General features: G+C 51.1%; 5 protein-coding genes and 1 non-coding gene across 6 annotated transcripts; 2 read left to right on the top strand and 4 right to left on the bottom strand.

Moving 5' to 3' along the window:
• Window positions 1–764: 764 nt before the first annotated feature.
• On the top strand, window positions 765–854 carry TrAtP1_001990. The gene has a single exon. It is a non-coding gene; the product is annotated as a tRNA-Pro (tRNA).
• An 872-nt stretch (window positions 855–1,726) lies between these two features.
• Window positions 1,727–2,940, bottom strand: TrAtP1_001989 (uncharacterized protein; the record flags this gene model as incomplete). The annotated part of the gene is made up of 8 exons (XM_066111251.1): window positions 1,727–1,899; window positions 2,010–2,267; window positions 2,322–2,350; window positions 2,418–2,440; window positions 2,516–2,595; window positions 2,699–2,725; window positions 2,791–2,822; window positions 2,909–2,940. The coding sequence occupies 8 exons, from the start codon at window positions 2,938–2,940 to the stop codon at window positions 1,727–1,729; spliced, it is 654 nt and encodes a 217-aa protein (XP_065967325.1).
• Window positions 2,941–9,292: 6,352 nt separating this feature from the next.
• Window positions 9,293–9,782, top strand: TrAtP1_001988 (uncharacterized protein; the record flags this gene model as incomplete). Its single annotated transcript, XM_066111250.1, has 2 exons — window positions 9,293–9,614; window positions 9,736–9,782. The coding sequence occupies 2 exons, from the start codon at window positions 9,293–9,295 to the stop codon at window positions 9,780–9,782; spliced, it is 369 nt and encodes a 122-aa protein (XP_065967324.1).
• A 1,788-nt stretch (window positions 9,783–11,570) lies between these two features.
• On the bottom strand, window positions 11,571–12,251 carry TrAtP1_001987 (uncharacterized protein; the record flags this gene model as incomplete). The annotated part of the gene is made up of 1 exon (XM_014085142.1): window positions 11,571–12,251. The coding sequence occupies one exon, from the start codon at window positions 12,249–12,251 to the stop codon at window positions 11,571–11,573; it is 681 nt and encodes a 226-aa protein (XP_013940617.1).
• Window positions 12,252–14,340: 2,089 nt separating this feature from the next.
• TrAtP1_001986 (uncharacterized protein) lies at window positions 14,341–19,002 on the bottom strand. The gene is made up of 2 exons (XM_014085669.3): window positions 18,640–19,002; window positions 14,341–18,470 (listed from the first exon to the last, which is right to left on the bottom strand). The coding sequence occupies exons 1-2, from the start codon at window positions 18,852–18,854 to the stop codon at window positions 15,440–15,442; spliced, it is 3,246 nt and encodes a 1,081-aa protein (XP_013941144.2). The 5' UTR covers window positions 18,855–19,002; the 3' UTR covers window positions 14,341–15,439.
• Window positions 19,003–20,239: 1,237 nt separating this feature from the next.
• TrAtP1_001985 (uncharacterized protein) lies at window positions 20,240–23,957 on the bottom strand. Its single transcript, XM_014085670.2, has 5 exons — window positions 23,816–23,957; window positions 23,412–23,722; window positions 22,015–23,332; window positions 21,119–21,937; window positions 20,240–21,050 (listed from the first exon to the last, which is right to left on the bottom strand). Exons 1-5 carry the CDS (start codon window positions 23,889–23,891, stop codon window positions 20,818–20,820), a joined length of 2,757 nt encoding a protein of 918 aa, XP_013941145.1. The 5' UTR covers window positions 23,892–23,957; the 3' UTR covers window positions 20,240–20,817.
• Between the last annotated feature and the right edge of the window lie 862 nt (window positions 23,958–24,819).

Genomic DNA, 24,819 nt, shown 5'->3' with positions numbered 1-24,819 from the left:
GTGGTGCCGGTTGATATTCACTAGGAAACGACGGTCCTCTGTGCCAGACGTTGCGCGATGTTGACTGTACGAAGAATACACAGAGATATATCCATGCTTACTCTTTATACATGTCAAGGTCGCCACACTTGAATTGCAGCAGCATCAACCGGCTACTCTCCTCTACAGAATATGTTTCGACTGGCCGCTTCTGCACTGCTGATCGTATTATAGTGCCCAACCATCTGCCGACTGTTTTGGTCACTCGGTGGCCTTGACTTTCTCCAGACCCTTGGCAGTGCCTAATTCTTTTCTTTCTTTTTTTCTGCTCGGTTTTCTGCGAATTCTTTTACCTCAAGATATGCCGGTCGACAGAAACAGTCTGCTATACATGGTGGGGCTTGGCTTGCCCGGGCCTCTCAAATACTGTCATCTGAGACTAATATGATAAGCATTACGATGCCCCAGCAGTCGATTGGATTCTTCCAACCTTGGTCTCAGACAAGCTGGTGTCAGTTTACGTACTAACGGTAATACTATTCTGCTCCCAAAGGTCACGGACATAGTATTCAGCTTCGAGCCCCTCGCAGGAGTTAGCCACGTTGATATGGTCTAAAATGCTACTAGTGGATACAGCAAAGCGCGTTTTCCATATCTCAAGTCATCTCAATGGCGGCATGTCTTTAAAGCCCCCCCTGAGGCTATCCTGAGAATGAATGGCTACTACTACGTGGTATATGACTCACAATAGTGATCAAAATTGCCATCAAATAAGAAGCATCTTCGGTCTGGTGGTCTAGTGGTATGATTCTCGCTTAGGGTACACCCTACAGCTTGCTTGCGAGAGGTCCCGGGTTCAATCCCCGGCCAGACCCTTCTTTTTGCATCTTTTTCTCATTTGTTGTCTGGTAAGTATAGACTCTCTTCAATCTCATGCTTTGGTTTCTCTTTTTTTGCTCTTCTTCTCTCAAGATGGAGATGGTAAAGCTAACTAGCATGGCCATTGCGCTCGTGTCTAGTTTAAAATTCGCCAGCCAACCAACGCCAATGAACCAACCCAACAATCATCCTCACTCAGCTCGAAATCCATTGCATAACGCCCGATGAAAGAAATGAATGAATATATATATAAAAGTGCTGCAACACCCAAAGGTAACCAACTATTCTACCTAACTATCTACCGTTTCTTGATGCCGTGCTCACGTGAGTATGTATGTTTCTAAGGTGTCAACTTCCTTTCCGAGTCTGGCTCGCCCGTATCTATCAATGCCGCCAAAGCCTTTTACCACGTCTTCCGCCCTTCCTTCAGTCCATTCCTCTAGTACCTTGGAGATGAAAAACAAAAGTCAAACAAACAGTCTTGTCTTGCTTCCAACGTCAGGTTACTTCTGGGATGACGGTGGGCTTGCGACATTCTGCCGCAAAATGATACAAAAGCGAAATGCAGTTTCCCCATCCCAATCGAGCTCGGGCTTCCAATCTCTTGCCATCAAATTCCCAAGGCCAGTGATTGCGAGATTCGAGGCAGTACCTTCCGTGAACCTGGCGCTCTATCATGCCAAAACTTTTTGTTTCCCCACTTTGCTCAAACAGCAAACATAATCAAATCATTTGGGTATATCATACTTGTAGTTCATCCGCTACAACGGCTCTTCTGCTGCTTGCTGGTGATCCTTGACAAGTCTCCATGTTCTCTCTCAAAACCGATATTGGTATATTTGGTTCTTGGTCAATGAAAAGAAACCAATTACAATATCACGCATCGCGGATGAGTGCTGTCACGGAACTTGGAGCGCCGCCTGCGCTTGTTGTTGGCGCTCTTGAGCGCATCAATCTTCGAAGCCTCGTCGGGCTCTGCCGTCTCATCTTCCTTGCGGAGCATTTGGCGGCACAGATCAATGAAGACTTCGTCAACGTTGGCTAATGTATGGTTAGTCACACGTGCTTGATGGAGACGGCTTCGAGAAAATGGACATCAAGTCTGGAACGAGGGATGGATGGCCTGCAGAGACTGCAGAAACAAAACTTACTTCGTGTTCTGGCACTGGCCTCGTAATATGGAGCTCCCCATTTCTGGGAGACGGCGAAGCCCTTGGCGCGAGCAATGACTCGGCCGTCTTCCAAATCAGCCTTGTTGCCGACAATCACCATGGGGACATTTTCTTCGTCCTTGATGCGAATAATCTCCTCCCGCAGGTTCTCCAACTCGCTTAACGACGAGGGAGACGTGATGCTGAAAACGAGCAGGAAACCTTGGCCCGTCTTCATATACAAGTCTCTCATGGCCACTACTCTCGAGTTAGTTGGCAAAGCCATGGGAGAAGAAGGCAGAGATTTCATACCAAACTGCTCGGTGCCAGCGGTATCGAGGCTATTGTCTCAACATCAGTAAACGTCCAGCGCGGCCGAGGTGCGCACACAGCCAAATGCAAACTTACATTTCCAGAATTACCTGCCGACCCTGGAGAGAAAGTGATGTTAGATACACTGTCAACGGTACACGGACAGACACGAGTCATCATCTTTGGAGACTTACATCGACTTGAACTTGAGTGCGATAGGAGTCCTCGATGGTAGGATCATAGCTCTCGATCCATTCATTGTGGACAAACTGGGCTGGCCAAGCGTTAGTCGCGGGGGCCCTGAGCTGATGATGGCTGATAATGGCTGATGAAGGGAATCGCATGCAGCGTATCTATCAATCAAGCGGACGACTCACCAGTGAGGCAACTTTTGCCGACGCCACCTGAATAAGAATATTGTTAGCAGCGTGATACATGAAGTTAGTTTGGAACCTGGGCCACGACATACCTGCACCAAGAACAACTACGTGGAGCTCACGGCTAAAGAGAGAGAAACAAAGCTGTTAGCCAACGGCAAGACATGATCAAGACGTGTCCAACGGGTGCCATCAAGGCTATGGCATTACCTTGGCGATGAGAAGGGGCTTCGGGGCGGCATGGCTGCTGAGATTTATGGCGCAATGAGGCCAAAAAAGAATTATGGGGCCTATAATAGGGGATACTGAAGGCTGTCGTGTAACAGCCGTGGACTGTTTACAACTTCACCAACGCCTCTTTTGATGCTGCGCGCAGACTGTATAAAGCCTCAGGGGACGGTCCGCGATTGTACTCTGTGAAACACAACGCTGTCGATGAGACAAATTTCGGGACCGTTCGCCTCGCGTAGCTGCAGATGCTGCAAGTTCCGGGGTATAAAAAGCCGACCAATCGAACCACTAAGCGCAGGTGAGACGGCTGAGAACGCAGCGGGCATGCGACAGGGAGACAAACCAGAAGCAATGGCAGCAATGGCAGCAAAGGGAGAAGATAAAAAAAAATCAAACAAGGACGGCGGTCGTTCTGCAATGAGTAATCAGCCAGATAATGTCACTGTCGAGGACGGCCGGAAAAATTGCACCGTCGTGGGGGCGGTGAATGGCGGTTATATTGCAAAAGTACTGGCAGAGAGCGGAACCATAAAATGACGGGGATTGCGAGGATCTCGGCCGTCGACTGATGTGGCTGCTAGGCTGGGAATGTCAAGTTGCAGCACTAAAACGGCTTTGCAGGGCGGGGGTTCTTTTTTTTTTCTGTCCTTAAGCGAAAAGGGAAAACAGTAGAAGCAGTGCAGTACCCCCCGTATGTGTGTGAGATTAACAGCAGCACTCTCACTCGATGTCGTTTTCTCAGCCGCGGCCCGTTGCTTTTTCTCTTTTCAGTTATTCAACCTCGCATGTGTTCAGGGTGAGGCGGGGACCGGTGTAAGGCGATTGATGATGGAAAGAGGAGTAGGACAACGACGCCACGACAAGGTAGGTAGTAAGTAAGTAGGTACACTGATGTCTAACAGAGAAGAAGGCTCTGGGGATGGGGGAGAACAGCTAGAAGTAGGATAGCGCCGTGCCTGAGTAGGCTGCAATTGGTTGGAGGTAGATGCAGATGGCTGAGGGTAGATGAATGAGCTGGCAAGTATTGGTGGAAGGATGCTGTGGCTACGTCAGAAGGCTGTTAGTCAGGGTGCTGATCAAAAGATGAACAAGATGCAAGGTTCGAAGGTGGTTTGCGAGAATAAAGGAAAAGGAGGAAGAGGAGGAAGAGGAAGAGAATGTTTATAGGGAGGAGAGGAGAGAGACCTGGCTGATCAAGTTTGGCAGGAAAGGAGCACGGGCTGCGCTTCGCTTTTGTATACGGGCAGGCAAAGACCGCAAAGAGGGCAGAGGGAAGCGGCTACCTACAGTCTCAGGTCATGGGCGGCTACTAACAGTAGCAAAGAGGTGGTAGCGGTAGCAGTCGCAGTGATATAGCCAGGTTTAAAAATAGCAAAGGAAATAGTAGCAAATGGGAAACCCAGAGAAGAAGAAGAAAAGCAAGGCGGGGGCAGAGAGGGAAGAAAAATGGGGAGATGAAACAAAAAGAGGATTCAGAAAAAGAAGAAAAAAGCAAACAGCATAAAAAAAAAAAAGGTAGGATAAAAAACAAAAGGTCAGGCGGGCGGTAATGCTCTGAAACAATTTTGTCTCGCAACACGCAAGAGGCCAGAGAAGCGAAGGGAAAAAAAGCAAAGAATTCAAGCCATCATCTGGCTTTTGATAAAAGACCGCCAAGCTACATGTACCAGGTAGAGGGTAGTAAACACCACTACCACTCCCTGCCTACTTAGGTACCCAGGGCCCAAAAAGAGAGCCCGGTCTTCAGGCAGGCTAGTCCCCATGGAGAGGGAGAGAGACACATTTGCTGCAGGGCAGAGGCAAGGGATGGCGGCTCTTGGTGCGTATGATATAAAATAGTGCGGGGTGTGTATGGAGATCAGGCCAAGAGCCTGTTAATGCGAGTATAAATTGTGCCGCGTCGTATCGTGCCGTTTCGAATCGTGTTTCTCTACCGCTGAGACGGAGTACCTAGGGAGCAGATCTTTTGTCAGCGCGAGTGAGTGGCTGGCGCAAGTAGTAGCACCGTACAAGGTATAAGAGGGATATAAGGCACGGTGGGTTATACTCGTCAAGGCTGCTGGGGTCCTAAACGTGCTAAAACATTTCAATGCCACTACTACCATACTGGTCTACTGTAGTAGCTCCCATTGCGCCTCTGGATCTCGTTGGAGGCGAGTCGCAATGGGTTTGCCTGTCTGATCTGTGCGTTGGCCGTCGTACCTTGTCTCGAGTCAGGGTAGCCGTCGAGGTCTTTGTGACGTTTGGTTTGCGTTTCCTCCTTCACACTCCCGCTAGCGTCCATCTCGCGCGGAACAGGAACGGGGACACAGACGGGAGGTATTAGTGGGAAGAGTTTTGACGAGTGACCAATATATCTTCTTCTTCTTTTGCCACTGCCGCGCTTGTACTATATTGTACTCGGATTTCCATTGCAGAGAGCATGTACATGCTATGCAGGCGCATGGAAGAGTTGGTGAGCTTTAGATTAGTGGGTAGGGAGGATATGCTCACCCATGCCCATTGATCAGCCTTCAGCCTCGACAGCGGGAGTGCAAACAAAGAATTGTTACCGTTTCTCGTCACGTAGCATATAGATACCAATGCCACCTACCTAGGCAGAGCACAATGGAGTGAGATAGTACCGGCAGTAGCAGTGGTAGCAGTACCACTTGGTGGCTGTATCTGGCTGGCCGTAAAAGTGCTTGCAGGTATAAGTGCCAGCGGTACGGCCGAGTGCCGGTAATGTGAACCAGGGGGTGGGAATCAATGCAACACCCCCATCAATGACGAAAGAGGGCGAGGGTGTGCAAGGCCAGCAGGAAAAGGCTGCCGTAGACATCAACCCTAGTAAAGAGCTGCAGTACATGTAGGATAGAAATATCACTCATTCAGCACCAGTAGTAGTGATGGTACTCGACTTCTACTTTAAGTAGATGGGCAAGGAAGGGAGAAGGCCTCGGTTGATGTACGTAGCAGCATTGCCATTTACAAGTAGGGTACAAGGTTGCAAGGATGGAAAAAGAAAGAAGCAGTTCGTGTTATTGCCAGTGGCTGTGCCGCATCCGAGGGCAAGATTCAGCCAGGGTGGCATTGGGTACGAATGTCATATCTCCCAAAAGGCTTTTTTGCCCGGTCGAAATCAGTCCCCAGGGTAGACACTACTCCTAGTACCTATTCCAAGACAAAAACCAGCAGGGGGTAGTAAAATGGAGGATCCCCTTGCAAGAATCTGAGCTGTTGTGTCGGGTCTGCCGTCCAAGGATTCGGGACGCACCACCAGAGCAAGGAAACCTCGTCATACATCGAAAGGGACTCTTGACCACAAGAAAATGGAGGATGATGGAGGGGGAAAAAAAGAAAAAAAAAAAAAAAGTGACAATAATAACCAACGCTCACGCATTGAGCCAGCGAGAGCATCATCGGCCAGCCAGGAAACTAGCCATGATCACTCTGATAATATAAGCTCAGGCTGTATACGAACCAGACGTATTGGAGCTTGTCTCAGAGTGGTACGATCAGGAAGGGAGGGAAGGCGACTTTGAAATTGAAGACCCAAAAAACCGGGAGCATGAGCATGAGCATGCGCCTCCCACCACGGCACGGCATAAAGGCAGCTCAACTAGCTCCAGATTGTGTGCCATAGTGCTGGAATCAAGACATGCCTGACCTGTACGAGACGAGTAAAGCCAGAGTCAGTAGCATGCTCAAAGTAGCACTAAAGGATCTGATGGAGCTCGCGTAAACTTGTCAAGGCTCCCAGCATCGTGGAGAGCAGACGAGCGCTAATACAAATGCAAGATTTGGTCTGCAGCGAGTTTGCGTTGGTGTTAGTCCCTGGGGGAAGCCGAGCCGGAAATCGAAAACACTCGTACTCAAGTTGAGCAGACGTACCTGTAGCTCTTGCTGCTAGTACTGCAATGCCTGTAAGTGATGGCCCAACCAGCCCAAGGGGCGCACGTACCCGTCCATTGGGTAGAAAGTGCTCCATAGCACCACTGCTAGCATGACGATTTGATGGTGAGGCGAGCATGAGTATTGTGTACAAGTACATGGAGTAGGCATCATAGCCCGGCTCGTGCAATGGCCTGGCAAGTCTGGCAGGGGCCGAGTCTGCGAACCTTTTGACGGTGCTTTTGTTATCTCATCTCGCCAGCAGCTCTGATGAGGCTTCTCCCCCGCCGTGTTTTAGTGGCTCGGGCACGAAACAAGAAGCTCCAGGCCAAGGCTGGCTTAGTTGGTGCTTAGCTGGTGCCGGGGTCCCCTCCAAGCTGTCAAAACAGGGCCGGTTTATTACCTCGCGCGTGGCGGGCCAGCTAGTCTGCGATCAGCTCCTCGTCAAGGCCCTGTGCCTGTCAGCCGTGGACCACTCACACTTGAACTGATGCTGGGTTCTGGTATCACGAGGGTCAGCGACCTACCTAGGCATGTCTTTGTTGGTGGCCAGTACTGTAGGAAGTTGCTAGATAGCGAGGGACGAGATGGGATGAGAGAGAGAGAGAGACAGAGAGGGAGAAAGAAAGAAAGACTAGAGATGGAGGTTCAACTGAAGGAATTGCTGCATTGAGTGGACAGAAGAGCAGCAGAGCAAAGAGGTTGGGTGAAACAAAAAAAAGATGGTCATCAAAACCTATCAACAGAAGAGAGAGAGAGGCTGATCTGAAAAGGAAAGGGACAAAACTGGGAAAAAATGTGAGCCTCAGGTTGGAAGTACTAGGAAACGTCAATGGTGGGCAGTACCAGATCACTGATGTGAACCCGCTACAGCACTGCCGTGTCGAATCTAATTTACCTGTGCCAGGGAACGTGAAATTGGATTTGTAGCGGCAGTGATAAAAGGCCCTGTCCTCTCTCGCCATCCATTGATTGAATCGATATCAATACCTAGCTCGCTTGGATATCTCTGGCCTGGTGCTGTTGCCTTACCTGGGTAGTACTGCCAAGATATAGATCCTTGCTTCTACTGTAGCTTATACGGAGGATACAGGGCACGCCAAGACGCTGCCAAAACATCTCATCCAAAGCGAGATTCCATATCGGTGTTTGATTTGCCAGGCATGGTAGATCCTTTCTCAAGTACTCAACGTACCCAACGAAGAATAATGCAGGCGATGGAAGAAGAGCAGGCGATGATAACTCAATGGCCAAGCAGGTACACTCTCGGGGCTGTTGCCGCCTGGCTGTAGAAGCAGCTGCCAAATTGCAGCCGCAATTTTGGAAGGCTGTGAAGCACACCTTTTTTTTCTTCCGTCATTTTCTGCTCCTTTCTTTTTTTTCTCTCTCTCTCTTTTTCTTTTCCAACGCAAAATGTCTCTCATTCGAACAGCCATTTCAAGTATAGCCAAGTTCTGAAAAGACAAATTGCCGCCTCTTGCTCTGGGCTCAGCTCTGCCAGGATCCTTCTCCATCATCATCACATGCTTGCCGCTCGAGGTCTTACACTGATGCTACGCCAATTGTCGACATCCACCCTCTCTTCTGGTGGCACAATCTGCCTTGCTGTCTTTCCTTTCGTCTTTTGCCAGGTGCTGTTTCAATCGTGTCTCTGCCATCCCTCTATCGAGGCATATGACGGCGAATCGATCCCTTGTACATGATACGTTACGTGCACTAGGTATTTTGTTCTTCTTCTCTCCCTTTCCGACACTCCATCGCCCCCATGCGCATAAAAAGAAAGTCCCTGCCTACTTTGTACATGCGAAGCACACCCAGATAACTAACTATTGCCACCGTCAGCAGCAACCGTAACTTGCCATTCTTCACACGCGTCGTCGACCCAGCTCATCTCTCCCTAGTTATGTCTCAGAACAGCCCAGACGACATTAACCTACTATGGGATACCGAGGCCGAATCCACTCTTTAGCAAATTTACCAACTTTGTGTCACGAGGCCATCAAAGACAACCTATTCCTAATGATTGCGATCTGCGCACGGGTCAAAGCCGCGAGAGCCGTGTGGAGCACAAGAGAGAGCGAGAAACAACGGGACAGGAGCAACAAAACTAGAGCTTGCATATACGATGCCAATCTCGAGCTCGGATTTGTCTACTTACGTCAGATCCAGGCCCAGAATTGGAATCTCGGTCTTGATTAGCCCGTACGAACTATCCGGGTAAGCTCTTTGGTACCTCGCAAAGGAGAAAATATCATCAGAGACAAGGAGAAAGAAAGAGAGAAAGGGCCATGTCGGACAGCTTGCACGCACCCGCCCCTCCACTCGCGGCTGTTTCATCCAATCTGGGAAATTCCCACAGAGTCGGTCTGGAACCCTGGTCTTTTCTCGATACTACATTGCATCCCCGGATGTCCCCTGTTCGCTTCGGAGCCGACTGTGTCAAGGCCTTATCAACTCAGAAGGAGGGGCTCTTGTCTTGCCGTCTTTAATATGTTTTCTTTTTCACCAGAGACGGAAACAAGCATATGGGAACTTTTTTTCCCTCGCTGCAGCTGCTTTCTCTTCGGGGCCATCCAACTTGGTATAATCTCCGTGACACTGCAAATCAAGCACTTGGAGGAATCACATAAACCCGCCGAAAGTTCCCGCTCGGTTGTCCATCTCTCCGAGCCTCCTCAGTTTTTGAACTTCCTAATGGAGCTTCTTTCCCATGGCACATGTTTCTGTTCTTGCTGCTACAAAATGCCATGGCATGCTATTGACAATAGTGGTAGGACGAAAACAAAATCTGTGCTTGTAGGTGTGTGGATATGTAAGTTACCAGGCCATCCCATCAATCACATGCAGAGTTTGTCATTCTATTTTTGGGCAGCGTCTCCCCGGAGTCTTCACATCGCGAGGCTCGTAATATAGATGGAACTGACTAAGTCCAGATGCAGTACTGCAGCTCCGAGGCATCCATTTCTGGCACCGAGCTTGAAATGCCCATCTTCTGGTCCATTCTGGTCCAATCGGTCGTTTTTCTACAAGAAGTCACGACTACATGCACATAATCGAGAGTGAGAGTCCGTGGGCGAAGCTGCTTACTGCATCGAGGAGCCAGACCAGGGACTCAAAGGGCATCGTATCCAGCTCCACGGTCGTGCTGCTTCATGCATGCACTGTACCTGCGCATTGCCGGTGGTGCTGCTATTTGGAGAAACTGCAGCCGCAAATAGTATTGAGCAACATGCGGGCTACCCGCGCGTAATATCTTTAAATCCAGTTGCTCACACCCCGGCCAGAAGAGAAGCCCTACGAGTCGTACTAGCACTCATTACTCTTGTCAGCTTGCCTTAGCAGCTTACCCAACCGCGGCACGTCAACGGCGATTCCGCTAATCCACATAAGCGGCTCGCCTCGAGACCGGGCCTTCGCCGTTGCCGCTATCGATCGATACACGCTATTGCTGTAGGAGCCATCTTTAAACGTTCTCTTGGTACAGCTGCCTATCCAGGTAAATGGTAGCCTACTTGACGGAGTTGGGCCATAAAGTCCTGCATCTCTTGTTGCATCTGGTAGGTATAGAAAAGAGCATACAAAGGTGGGGTTTCGCAGCGTCGGCAGTGACACCAAGGTGTACTTTGTCGAATTTATTCTTCTTCTTTCCCTTTAGTTTTGGATTCATACAAGCATACATAGTAGGTATAGTCATCTGGTCGTATACTCTGCAATATGGAGATTTTTACGTGTCCCCATTCTACCCCAGAACTTTGACCGACCATCTATAGAGAAAATATATGGTTTACCTATAACTGCTATAACCGAAGAGGATGTCTGAATGCCTTATTTTTATGTATGTATAATGAGCTTGATTGTGGAATTTAGCATGAACAAATGGCTCTTGCCAAGCATCTCCAAGTGATGAATAGAAATTGCGTACCAAAGATGAACAGCACGACCAATCGCCATTACTCTTCCCATTATTCAAACATATCAACGGTCAGAAACCAGCTCGACAATGCTCGAATCCTTCGTCCTCGACATGAATGAGTCACATCAGGCAGTATCTCATCAATCGTTCAAAAACAGAGAGATGGGTAAGCACAAGAGATTGTCACACAAACTGGCAAAACAGCCATAATCCTCCTCTCTATTAAATTGCTCGCTGGCTATGATGATCCAACTTCCCTTCCCTAGGCCCAGCAGACAGAAGCTGCAGATATGGTTGGCTATGCCCCTCCCACCCAGCAATATCCTACAGATTGTATATATCTGGGTCGCCGTCGCCGTCCCTCCATACGCCCAACCAACCAAGCCAGAAAATAAAAAACCCATCTAAACACATATGGATATGCTGAAAACCCAAGCCTTGTTCGTGAAAACCCAAACTAATGCGCTCATGGCACTCGATACCAAATAAACCAAAACAGACAGACGCCAAGACACCGCGCTCGCACATCGCGTAATGTGGGTAGCATGCCTAAACACTTAACCATTGCCCATCCTTTCCTGTTCCTGGATGATACAATTCCTACGCACCGGCGAATAAATGAAAAGAGAAAGAATAAAAGAAAGCTTCAGAGCTTACAAGGTAAAAAGGGTAAAAAAGGGTGTAAAAGGTAAACAAAAAGGTAAAAAAGGGTGTAAAAGGTAAACAAAAAGGTAAAAAAAGGTGAGAATGAGGAGAAAACGTGATGAAAAGGAAAGTAGCAATCATAACATGTATGATCAAGTTTGCCTGGCCCCAGCGGCAACACAAAGAAATCTAACGCTTCTTTCTTTGTCCTTAGAAGCCGTGGTCGTCGTGGTCAGGCGGTTGGTGGTTGTTGAGTGCTCCTTTGACAACTCCCAGGGCTATACCTATGATCAACGCGCCACAGAAGAAGAATACGATGGCCATGACGATGATGCACACTTTGAGGCGTCTTTGCTTGCGTCTACGCTCCATGGTCGCCGCGTCTAGTTTGTAGGGGTCTTCAGCAGCATGGCTCGCCTGGGTCAATGCCGAGGTTGACGCCCCGGGCGCCAGAGGCGCCAAGTGAGTTGGCGACGTCGACGTCGGTATGGTTTGCAAGGGCATCATCTCGATTCCTCCAGCTTGGGCGTGTGAATTCGTGGGCTGCGCAGCAGTGGTTGTCGCATCGTTCTGTGGATACGAGTATGCGCTCGGGGCTTGACTCGGGTCATACGGAGGAGGAGGGCTGCTGGGAATGTCATAGGGCTGCCAAGTTCCCTGTTGGTGAGGCTGGACTTGATGCTGAGACTGATATCCAGACTGGTTCCCTGCATGGGGACCCAGAGGCGTAAATCCGGGCATGGGATGCGAAGGGCCAGTCGGGAGCCCCCCGCCGGCATAGTTTGACTGGAGCTGGAGCCGGAATGGCGAGTCATCTGGATAGGCAGCATCTGGAATCGAGTTTGAGGGGTGATACTGCTGCCGATGGATGTCGTCATCGTATGAAGCCATGGCTCGAGCCGAGTCGTGCGATGCACAAGGCAGTCGAGGCAGAGATTCGATTCAGCCTGGCAAGGTGTGCCCTTCCCCTCTGGATAGGGAGAACAAACTCAAGACCGAAATCACAAGCAGGACGGAATAGAAATCAAATCAGGCAAGCAAGCAAGCAAGCAAGCCTCGGAGGTCTCCACCAACGCTACCCACACGAGACTGCGGGTTTTGATCAGTACAGTATACAGGTAAGCGGCAGCTGCCGGGGGGGCTATGAATGCAAAACGCACATATCAGGTATGCAGGCCAGATGGTCTACTTTTCGTACCGACGATTAGTAGTAGTAGTAGGAATAGTCGTAACAAAGGTATGCGTAAAGACTGGCGCGGCTATGTGATGAAAATGCGTAGGAAAGTGTATCTTTGTATACTGAGCACGCAGTGCCGTACTTGAAGGAGTGCGAGTAAGAAAGAGGATATCCAAAAAGAAGGGGTGGATCGCAAAGGATCGCAAAGGATCGCCAGACGGCAGGCACAGTCGCCAAGGGCCCGTCGATAAGCTCGCAGCAAACCTTTGCCTAAGCCAGAATCCCGCAGCAGCAGTCCAGCGGTGTAAACGAATGTCGGGACGGAAGAAAACCGACTGGAGAACCGTGGTGCTGCGAGTATGTCTGGTGTGGGATGGGTGCCCAGCGAGGGGGCCGGCGTGAGAGAGATGTTTGCAGATGGGAAAAACAGCGGGCTGCCAGTGAGCGTTGCGGTTCCAACAAGGACTGAGGCTGTGCTCGGGGGTAGCGGATCGACACGGCGCGGGTCCAGCGCCTACAGTACGAGTATCTGTCCGTCTCCGGCCAGCGTCTGTTTCTGCCCAACGCAACGCACCAAGCAAGCAAGCTGCCTGCCATGGCCCGCGTCCACTTCAGCTGTTGGTGCCATCAAGGCAGCACCGCGGCAAGCAGCCGTGTGGTGGAAACACCTCAGTGGAAACACCTCAGTGGCTCGCTGGCATTGACCCAGCAAGTATGTGCTGCATGGGCTTTGCGCTGTGCGTCCACAGCTGCATCATGCCGTGCCTGATGGCTCTCCCCGCTTAGTGCTGGCGGTGATCAAATCTAGACCACCAGGGGTTGGGCCTCAGCTGCTGCAGCGCACTTGATTGCCTTTTGAATGAGAGTGAGGGTGGGAGAGAGCGGGACAGCGAGACAGCGAGAGAGGCCTCGGGACTCAACGAGCCAGGGTGTGGTCGGTAGCGGTTCCAGGCCAATGAGAGGACCTGGGCAAGGGGTCGTCAGAGGATGAAAGAAATTGCAATCTGTAACGGGGTTAGTTTCCGCGCCAACGCACGAGGTGAAACTGGCCAACCTGTCCAGGCATTTCCATGCAGCAAAGAAGCAGAAGCTGCTGTTTGCCGAAAAGTCAAGCCGTACGGGAGGCGAAACAAGCTGGCGTTTGTTTTCGAGGAGTGGTTGGTGCAGTTGAGGTTTGAAAGGAGAGGAGAACCGCCGAAGTCAACAAGTACATCGGTACTTGGTGCAGCAATGCTGGCTGCCTGAGGAAGAGACCTGGGCTCAACATTCATGTAAGTGGTAAGAGATGGATACATGCTCAACAAGAGCAATGCGCGTTTTTTCAGACGTACAGAATTTTTTAGGTCCATATCTAGGAAGAATTCATAATACAATCTTGTCTTTGCTCTTTGTGGTTTCAAATCGCCCAGGTTAACAGAGTGCTTACCGCACGAGACATCTCTTGCAGAATCTACATGTGGGTTGAAGGAGAATCATACTAAGCATCTAGGATAAAGGGATATCCCATGGAATAGGTAAACTCATTGATTGAATATATAGGTACAGGCATTGAAACTTCCTCCCACCTCTCATACGGGATTGATAAAGCGCAACTTGGCAAAGACCGCTCTCGTATAAAAAGGAATGGAGAAACATTTGGAAACGGCTGTAGAGAAGGCAGAAATTAACAGCGCAAGCACAATGCTACGCAAGACCCTAGGCAGTACAGAAATCAAACCTTCATGAACGCTGCTGAGCGTCAAATGCTAATACAGTCCATTGATAAGCAAGATGAAATTGGAACAGACAAGAAATAACTGATATGCAGAAACACGGCCAAAAAAGGCTCAATTACTTTTTTTTTCCAGGCTCAATCCCGTTATTCTAAATTAAAACACCGGCTTATCCGCCTCTCTAGTATGTAGGTACACATTGTAATATTAAGCAGGCAACAAAAAAAACAAAGGCAAAAAAAAAAAGAAAAAGGAAAAGGATAATGAAGGTTTTCGAGACGCAAACCCGCTGCTGGCAAGTAGGGGAATAGAATAGAGAGAAAACAAAAAACAAAAACATCAAAATATGAAGACGATAACAGTGATTGGTTACAGAGCCAGACACACAAAAAGGGCGGCGAGAGGCAAAGAATAAGGTATAAAGGAAAAGGAAGAAATCCGTGTTCCGTTAACTTCTTGACTCCGTTGATGCAAGCCTGTCCCACCGTCGTATGCTTTCCTGTACGTCTGCGCGTTTGGGTTTTGCCTTTATGATGTAACAAAATTAATGCGACTGGACCATTGCTCCATCCAGTCATCTTCCAACAAAATCTACCGCTGCATTCGCTCTTCCAACCGCCGAATGCCCCTTCCACGTAAAACAGATACAAAGGAAAAAGTCCAAGGGGTTGACGGCCCGTTTGGTATATGTATGGTCGTATGTATATGTGAGTGAGATATGCGAGAGATATAGAGGGAGAGGATGTGGGTGCGTATGTGAGAGTTGGGAAGAGAAAAGGGAGGAGAGGGAGAGAGGGAGGGATGTGAAGAGAGTAGAGGCTGGGAAGCACCTAGTAGATCGCTCCCATTAGGTATCATGCCAGCTTTCCTCTTCACGAAAGAGTGGTTCTTGTTGTTGTCATTGCCGCTGCTTCTTCCAGGCTGACTGATTGACGTACGTCTCGTACAGATCACCGGGGAACTAGTATGGAGGCCGGGTCAAGTTGCCTAAGCTGCCTTCACCAGAGCGACTGTCAATGCCCCTCAGAAGCTCTTGCAAGTCCATCGATCTGCCGCCATCTTCGTGGCCACCCAGAATAGACCGACCAGTGATGCTGTCTCCACCCCGGCTGCTAATATTGCGTTTGCTGTAAGCTTTCACTCCATAATCTTGCACTGCAATGCCCCCTCCGTTCATGATGCCTCCTTTTTCAGAAAGGGAGCTGAGGTTGGGAAGCGGCGGCACGGGGGGGGACTACAGCTCCAACTTCTCCATTTTCCTCTCGTTCGCCGTTCAAATGAAGTTTCGGTACACTCTCACGCCTCGAACCAGAGCTAAGCGGGGCACCAGAGCTGCCAGACCTCGACCTCTTGCTGAAGCCGTCAGCCGAGGTGGTTGGCCGGTCCGAGTCTGTGCCTGTCGGGCTGAAGCTCTTTTCCGACGGACTGTAGTCATAGCTCACCATGCTCTCGGCGCTATCATCTTCAGACCCAAAGGCATTAGGAGAAGCGTTGCCAGAGAGCACGCGCTTGAGCTGTTCCACAGATGCAACACCAGCCTTGCTCGACGATGATACCGTCTGTGAGATGCCGCTTCGGATGCTGCCTTGCCGGAACCTGGGAGACGCCCCGAGATGGTTTTGGTCCGGCATCATGTGTGCCTGAGAGGAATGCGGCCGCAGGTTGTGTTGGCTGCCGTAAGGCGAGTATGGCAGGTAGCCATTGTTGCCACCGGCAGTGCTGACGGTCAGGTTCCTGAGGCCTGTGGTGGCCACAGTTCCCGTACGAGAGCCATTGATCGATTCCGTCTTGCCCTCGGCAGCCAAGGCGGCAGCTACTTGCTCTCTTGACCACTCCGTCATCATCTGTTCGCGGTATGTATTCGGGAGTTCCAGCGATCTCTCGGGAGTTGCGGGTGTGGACGAGGTTCCGTGACTCATTGGGATGTTGAGAATAGGACCGGAAAGCATTCGGCCGGGAGAAGCGGTTGGGCTGTTTGGTGGCCATGACGTGTTTTCTTCATAGCCCACAGCGATACACTGGATGAGGGAAGCTCTATCGTCAAACGGCAGAAGCTCTTCCGTCTCGAGAAGGCTGAGGTCCCACTCAGGGGGAGGCGCCGCCTGTCCCAGCGGGCCAATCTGGTCGATGGGCAGCGCCGGGACTTGGATGCCTGGTACCCAAAAGCCCTTGTTCTTGCGTCGGGCAACTTCGTTTCCAATCGCCCGGCCTACTGCAGACCCTTCAAACTCGAATTTGTCGGTCAAGATCCAGAAATAGCCGTGGCACACAGCGGCTATTCGCACCTTGTGGATGGGCTGTTCGACCGCCAGGATTTCTTCTTGCAGGCGGTAAATCATGGGCACGCCGTACCTAACGGCATTGACGCCAAGACGTAGCGCAAGCCTGGCCAGCAGCGAGTGAAGCAAGGCAAGGTCATTGTCAAACTCGACAAAGTGAAGGGCGTTGTCGTAGATGGCCAGATGAAGCTGCGCGAGGAACTGCGAACGCCGGGTTCTGGGTTGGCGGTCCTTGTTCGAGGCATTGGATACGACGCGCCGGGCACTGTTGGGGAGATCGCGGGCATTTTTGGCAGCGGCGAGAATGCCTGCGGCTGTAGACTTGTGAGGTTCAAGCGCCTCATCTCTGGCTAGCAGATCGGCGGGAGTGGTCTCCAGATCCAGCCAGGTGAGCAAGGCATCGACGTAGGCTCTCCGTACCAGACCCGAAGGATCGCGAAGAAGCCATTGAGTGCCTTCCCATACCTGAGCCGGCACTCGGCTCCGGCTCAAATCGGCGTTGGTGCTGATCTTGGCCTTGGGATTGGCGACGTGAAGAATGATTTTGACAATACGGAGCGCAGAGATGCGTCCTGATGTGTAGGAAAAGTAGACATCCGCCGGGTTAGATGCCTGGCCCTCGGCCAGATCCGCAGTGGCCGTAGCTGAGGGAGGCGAGGCGTTGCTGCTCTGCTCGTTGCCCTCCGTCTTCTCGCCCTGTGGCGTTGAGGGAGCGCTCGACGACCGGCTGGGCTTTAACCGGCCAACCATGGCAGCAATCATGTCCGAGACCTGGTCGGCGTAGTATATGTGGCTAGCAAGGTCTCCAATGCACTGCTCCAGCCGTCCCAGAAGCGCCCTGCGCTGCACTTGTTGGGGGCTGTGGTCCACGTCGCTGTCGGTCGCCACCTTGTCGCTAGGTGTCTCTGCTCGGCTTCCGATATTTGACAGCGCAAAGAGCTTCTTGATTTGCTTGATGAGACCAAAAAGAACGTCCATGACGCTCAGGCCGATGAGATTGATATCGGACCTCAACAATGACTCAATCATGGCCGTCAGGGTTATATGCTGGTCCAGGTTGTCGTCTCGCATGGGGGTGTGGGTGAGCATGTCAAGCGCCATCACTAGAATGACATATCGGTCCTGTACGGGAGCCCAGCGGGCAATGATGCTGAAGATGTCGATTGCCCAGCCCTGGTCGTATCCATTCTCGGCGTCAGAGCTGGTCATGACTTTTTCTCCCTGCTTTACGCGCTCCAGGATGAATCTAAGCAGGGCGGCCGTCCCCGAATGGATCTGCAGCCGAGACGGCACGACAAATATGCTCTTGAGGCACTGCATGGCCAAGACGCCGGTGTCCTCCTCGGCCATCTTGTCGACATCATTGGCCGTTCCTGAAATAGCAAGCGGGTTTGCGTCGCCGCCTGAATCCGGGGCTTGGACCGTGGCGACGCTCGTCCTGCGCCGCAGAAGCTTCTCCGTGTCGACCTTTTCCTCCACCTCTACGCGGTCCAGCAGTATGTCGAGTAGTGTCTCGTCTTGGGTCCACAGATTCTCCAATATCATGGGCACAATGACGTCGATCTGGCGTCCGCTCACGGAGGACATAGCATCGCTGATCGCTATGCACTTGATGGCGCCTAGCCCAGCGTTCCTCCATCGCATCTGAACAGGCCGGCTCGCGGCGCTTTGCTTTGTTATGTGATGGGTCGAGGCAAGCTGCGCGTAGGATCGGACAATAGACACGTAGTGGCTGAGGTATGCCTGGTCGGCGAAGAGGGAGGACGCATCGTGGTGCTCACAAAAGGCCTCCCACGTCGGGAGAGAGGATTCGATCATGGTGATGTCGTTGGATCGAAGGATCAGGTCGAGGATCTTGAGGATGCACGGCGCGATGAGGGCAGCATCCTTGGGCGACTTCTCGACCAGCGCGGCGAGGATTCCGAGAGTAACCTGCACATTGCTACACACACAAGGCAATGCCACAGCAGTCAGCTTTCCGCGCTTCACCACCATCGGCACCATCATCGCGGTTCACCAGCATCGATGTTGGCGCTCGATATCGTCATCGCCACCAAGGCGGATGCCCCGGACTAAACAACACAGACAGGCACAAAAAAAAAGGCACGTACCCGATGCGCATTCGCCAGACATCGCTGGCCGTCTTCTTCTCCAGAAAAGCGCCAATCTTCTGGATCTTGGACCGTCGGCTGGTCGCGTAGTAGAGTAGATAGCTCAGCTCGCTGCTGTTGGGCTTGACATCAACAGCTCCCTTTGTGGTTCGCGGATAGCACTTGAGCACCAGGACCTGATGCTTCGGGCGGCATTTCTGCTGTATGGCGTTCATCACGCCAGCGGCTTTGTCGAGTCGTTGCGTTGCTCACTCTGCTCACGGAAGAGCGAGGCGAGGCGAACGGCCGTATGGAGGTTGTTTTGAAAAAAAAGGGCGAGATTATCGTTGTAATCGTTGCGGTTCCAAGCTGACAAAAACACTGGCAGAGCAGGAAAAGACACGATAGGAGGGAACTGGGAGATTGGCCTCGCCGCCTAGCCGCGCTCCGTACTCCGAAAGGGTACGAGGATACAGCAGTGCGCTGTTGGAGGGCTGGGGTACTGCTACTTGCGAAGCACGACGGCTGGGCGCTGCGGGTGTACGTCGCTCCAAGTACTGCGCAGTAGGGAGTACACGAGGCCGGATGCAGCCCCATCCAGCCCGCTGTACCTGAATTCCTTGGGGCTGCCCCCCCTTCTGGACAATCTCATCACAGCGCTGGAGCCCAAACAGTCAGTCAGCCCCAGGATCACTGTGACCCTGCCCAAGGCCGCTAGAGGGAGCCGCTAAAGCTGCTGTCCAGCCCCACCTGCAGAGCGAAAGAGGAATCCATAGCTTGATTGTTGATTGAACAATTAAAGGCACCAGCACGTGAAAGTCTTCATGCGGACGCCTTACGCGTACTCTTGTCCTTGTGTTTCACTTGTTCATGGCCCAATGCATCTCGTGGTATTGACGGTTTCTGCAGTTTCATATCTTTTTGTTTCTTTTGTTCCTCTCGTTGCAGCCTGTTTTCGTCCCCCCCCACGGGTTTGGCACATGCTAGCTGAGACATTCATCGACGGAGCGCGAAGTCGACGCCGTCATCGTCGGTGGCGTCTTTTGAACAGGGCTGGTGGATTCGCAGCAGCAGCCATCGCTAGTGGGTTTTGGCGCTATCGGTGCTGGAGCATAGGCTGTCTCACAGCATCCGTCGCTAATCTGCTGACTGCTGGGGACGCCTCTTCAAGCGCCGTGAGTACCGGGACCTTAGTCTAATTGCTAGTACCGCGTATTTTTATGTTTTTCTTCACTACTAACCTCTACTAGTAGCCACATTCTGCGAATTGGAATAAGCTGACAAGTAAAAAGGGTAATGTCAATTATTAAGAGGTAGTGCCTGTTTTTGTTCTTCACAGTACTGGCTCCGCCCATCTTGCCAGATACCAAGTATCTGTCGGACTCCATAATGTTTTCCCCCTCGCACCACACAGTATCGCGGGGTCATGCGCCTTTAGCTCACCTCACTTACCCTATAAGCTCCCGTGTGATACCTCAAAACAGCGGTTGAGAGTGAAAAGGTTGAGGATGCCATCATGTGACGTAATCATGTCGCCTCGTACAGCCTCAACAAAAAAAAAAAAAAAAAAAAAAAAAGCAAGCTCTATTTCGCGCTTGTTTCAAGCAATGCATCATGGCCTGGGAGATCTACCAGTCAATATATCACCATCAACAAATTCGGAATTTATAGAGTGACGTTCTGAGCTAGGGGGGGCTGTAGTTGCAGCAAGCTGAGTGAGATCGCCACCACACAAGTACTATTTGAAATAGACAAAAGCGACACAGTCATCTCATCATTCTCAACACCGCTGCTTACTTGATATGGAGTATAGCAGGATAGTACAAATGGCCAATCTATCAATGTGCACCTATTCAAGGTCATAAAACTGGAACTCAATAGCAGCAAGGAAATGAGTCTCGATGACTAATCAGTTCTAGTACTCAATTAAGCGCTGTACGTCATAGGTAGATGTGCGAATTCAATCCACTATAGGTACTAGGGCGAGATGCTGTATATGACACATTCTTTCTTAAATATATACCCAATATATATATCTGTGCATATCAAATACATAATTTTTTGCTTGCCGTCTGCCACTCGAGAGCGAGTAAAAAAAAAGAGAAACGAAAAAGAGGAAAATACTAATAAGACTCTGACAGAGGACGTTTGTCTAACCACCGATACACATTATGACCCTCAACGCCTGCTTCCCTACATTTATGCCACAGATGCAATCACAAGAGCCGCCACGCCCTCCTCTTCGCCTCGAACCGTAATCTTTGTTGTAACTCCAGATTTTGACGAGAATGCCATGCGAATATTCGCCACGACTCTGCCGCCGTTGACTGTCTTGCCCAAAAGCTTGAGAGTATGTGTGCTCTGGTTGACGGGGACGTCTGTTCCCTCGAGCGGCTGCAGAGAAAGGATTTTGGCCAGCTGCTCGGTCGCCTCTGTTTACTTCCGTTAGTACTGCCTATGGGAAAAGATGATGGGGAGAGTCCAAGGAGGGCTTTCTTACCGGCTATGCTCTTCATGCTGCTCAGCTGCAGCGTCTCTTCCGCCTCTTCTCCAGTGGCACCGACCTGTTCCCAGAGATGGCTAAAGTTGCCAGCAAAAGTAGGAATGACATAATCGCTACCGCTGAGTTCGAATTCTGACACCTCATATTCGTCATCGTAGCCTGTGTCTTCGGGATCGCCCGTTGAAGGATCAATCTCCTTGCTTGTAAACTTGAGCACGTTGGAAAAGGTTGAGATGGGTAGCGACGCCTCTCCATTTAGCTTCTTGAAAGCCACGTAGACCTTGCCGGGCTCATTTGTGGCCAGCTTCTCGGACTGAATGATGAATACTTCTTCCAGTTCCTCCTCGTCGGAAGGTGATGCTACGACCGATACATTTTCTAGAACGGTATCGGGAAGAGTATTCTTAACCTCGTATTGCAAGACGATGTGCTCCTTGAAGATGTGCTTGACAACGCTGACGACGTATTCAGTCTCAGCTTCGGTGAGCTCGACAACGGGCGATGATTTGAGCACGCTGCCAAACTCTTTCATCTCGGGAATCTGCATCAGCTCCTGGGCGTATCGCTGTGCCTGGGCGCTGGCAGTGGCCGCTGCCTCTGCACTGCTTGTTGAAGTCTTGGTCGGGCCAGCCTTTGGCGCCTTTAGTGTGGGAGCCGTGGCAGTAAGCTTCTTGGTCCTGTCTTCGGCATCTGCCTGCTCTCGCGTCACCACGGGGATCTTGGAGATGTCGAATGGCACATCAAACGCAGACTTGTCGTCAGACGTGACGTACATGACGAGCTGGTGCTCGAAGAAGGGGAGCGAGAACATGTTGTCTAGCGGCGTTGCGACGTTAGTATCTGCGCGTTACGAATCAACCAAATAACAAGAGAAAAGAAGAAGAAAAACTGACCATTCTTGACAAAGTTTCGAGCCATCTCGTCATCCTCTTCAGCCATCAGCTTCAGATTCAGGGCGGCTCGGTCTCGGACCTCATCATCAACGTCGTCCAGGCAGCGCGTGAGCAGCACCCTAACGCTGCTCTTGACGTCTGGGTCTTTCTGGCCAACGCCAAACTTGGCAAGGGCCGTGACAGCGGCAGCTCGGACAATAGCATTCTCAAGCACAACGCGGTTGTAGATGTAGCGAATGTACTTGGTAGGCTGGGCCGTCTTGGGGCCCTCGAGACCGATGAGGTGCAGGATACGGACGGCCAGCTTAGTAAACTCGCAGTCCTCAATGAACTCACACAGGTGAGCAAGTGCATCCTCCTTGGAGTCAGGGACGAACTTGATCAGATCAAACATGCTCTCCACAACCGCGCGCTTAAACTCGAAGCCGCCTTCGTCACGGAGAATGCCGCTGAGGAAGGTCAGCATACCGGCCTGCTTGCTGGGGAATTTCAAGCACAAGGTGCGGATGGCTTCGACAATGGTGATCTTGAACTCGTCAGTAATCTCAGACATGAAGCCCGAAATCTGCTTCATAAGCCTGTCCACGCTGGCCTCATTGCCGGTCTTGAGCAGCGTGGTGATGGCAAAGGTAGCAATGGACCGGTTGGAGTTTGAGATTAGGAGCTCAATGTCGGTGTTGCAGACGCTGACAGCGGTGGGGTTGAAAGAGGCGAAGCTGTGCAGGATTCGCAGCGCAGCAAACTTGGTGACTGCGCGGGGCGAGGTGAGGAACAGCTGCAAGACGTGAACGGCCTGGTTGACCTCGGCGTCGGTGACATCGCGCATGTCACAAATGGCCTTGGCAGCCTCAAAGTTGACCATTTCGCTCTTGTGTCGCAGCCAGCCGTCGAGAAGCTGCATCATGGGCCGCCGGAGAGAGGCGTCTTCCTCTGCAAGCTGCGCAGCCAGTCGGACGAGCATCACAGTGGCGGCGGGGCTCTTGACGGCGCCGGCAGCGCCAAACTGCTGGACCATCTTGACCAGGGCCATGCGATCGTGCGAGCGCATCTGGTACAAGAGGCCAATGGCATGGTACTGTGCCATTGTCGAGCTGTTCATGGGCATGGAGCTGCTGGATGTAGAGAAACCCAAGGAGAATCCACCCGAGGACTTGGAAGAGGCGGCCGCCTCCTGGGTCTCGCTCTGCCATCGCCGGACGACATCCCTAGCAATCGGTAGCAGGTGGTAGGACGAAACGAGCGCCGCTGAGGATACGGAGGGATTCTTGTCGACAATGGCCGTCTTCATAACACGTTCGATAGCTTGGACCGTCGTAGCCTGTATTCGTCAACCCCATTCCCCCGTTGTTAGCAACTCGCGGTCAGGAGCTCCAATGGGGCGCAACATATCCACCTACGTCGATAATTCGGCACAGCGCACGAATGGCATTGGGTCTGTAGATTGCGTCGCTGCCGCCTCCGGTGTCCTTCATCACGGTGCTGGTGACCATGATGATATCCTCGGCCGAATTGGCCAGCTCCTTGATGATCAGGAGCACCATCTGTCGCAGACTAGCATCTTTGTTCTGGAAGAGCTTCGAGATGCCGAAGAAGAGCGTGGTGGCCTCCTTCGTGGGGAAGGTCTCGCCTCTGTAGAGAAGCAGCGCAATCTTGGTCAGCAGAATGCGGCATCGTCGGGGCTGGATTGGCGAGCTGTTGAACAATCGAGCTGTTGCGCCTCCGAGTTAGCATCCGTCTGGCCACCTTGCTCGGTGGGGTGAGGAGAATGCAGATGAAGCTGCATTTGCGGGCGAATTGGTACCTTCTTGGAAGACCTGTGTGCGGTCCACCTTGACCAGGCCCAGGTCGGCATCCTCGTCTTTTTTGCCGTAACTCATGCTGGGCGAGATTTGGTCTGGAGGATGTTTGTGATTGGACTCGTGGCGGTTTGGCCGAGATCCCTCTCAGAACCACCACGTAGACACGTTAGGCTCAGGGATAGCGGAGGTCATTGTATGTGGTCACGTGATAAAACTGATTTGCCGAGGATGGCCCGCCAGCCTTGGATTGTTGACGCCAATGTTGCTTCGAATTGACTTTTAATTGGTATTTTGCGCATATGTCTTTTAATAATGGCCGGATAAATTTTGAACTAATGTAGTTCTTCAGTCCGATTTCATTGGTGGTGGGCTTGGCGATGAAGAATTCAGCCTTGATAGCTATTGGCTTACTTGAGCTTCATTATCCCCTGCTAAATGCCCCTCCCCACCAAATCTCCGCGAATCCAAGATTGGAGACGTGAAAGCTCCTCATCTCCAAGTACACAGAGCTTACGTGGAAAGAGAGATTGGACGGAGAAGATTTATTGGTATTCCATTACTTTGTGCTGAATTCATGGGCAGCTGAGACATCAAAGTGACTTCAGGAACGACAACGACAAGCTCAGTCCAAAGCGAAGTGCAGTGATGGTAAGCGGGCATTGACTACGGGTAAATCGAATCCAATATTCTCAGATTATATCAATACAATTCAAAAGATAATTGACTCTGATATTGATCTTGTGCTTAACAAAGGTGGGACAAGGCAGCTGGAGGGTAAATATAGCAACTAGAGCGCACCTATAGCATGGGGTATCGCAGAAACCGTGTTGAATAACCGTGCTGAATAGTCTTGCCATTAGAAAGAAATATTTCAACTTGACCAGAGTTAAATCTCAATAACAGTCTTCTAATTTAAGCTTCCCAAAATTTCGCGTCTCCACGGAATACAGACATTCAACGGGCGCAATTAGTGAATGAAACACTTCGATTTAAGACGTCAATGATG

This window comes from Trichoderma atroviride, chromosome 1 (assembly GCF_020647795.1).
Source record: "Trichoderma atroviride chromosome 1, complete sequence".
NCBI lineage: Eukaryota > Fungi > Ascomycota > Sordariomycetes > Hypocreales > Hypocreaceae > Trichoderma > Trichoderma atroviride.
The sequence above is the reverse complement of the archived record's forward strand: the minus strand, read 5'-3'. Positions and strand labels throughout refer to the sequence as shown.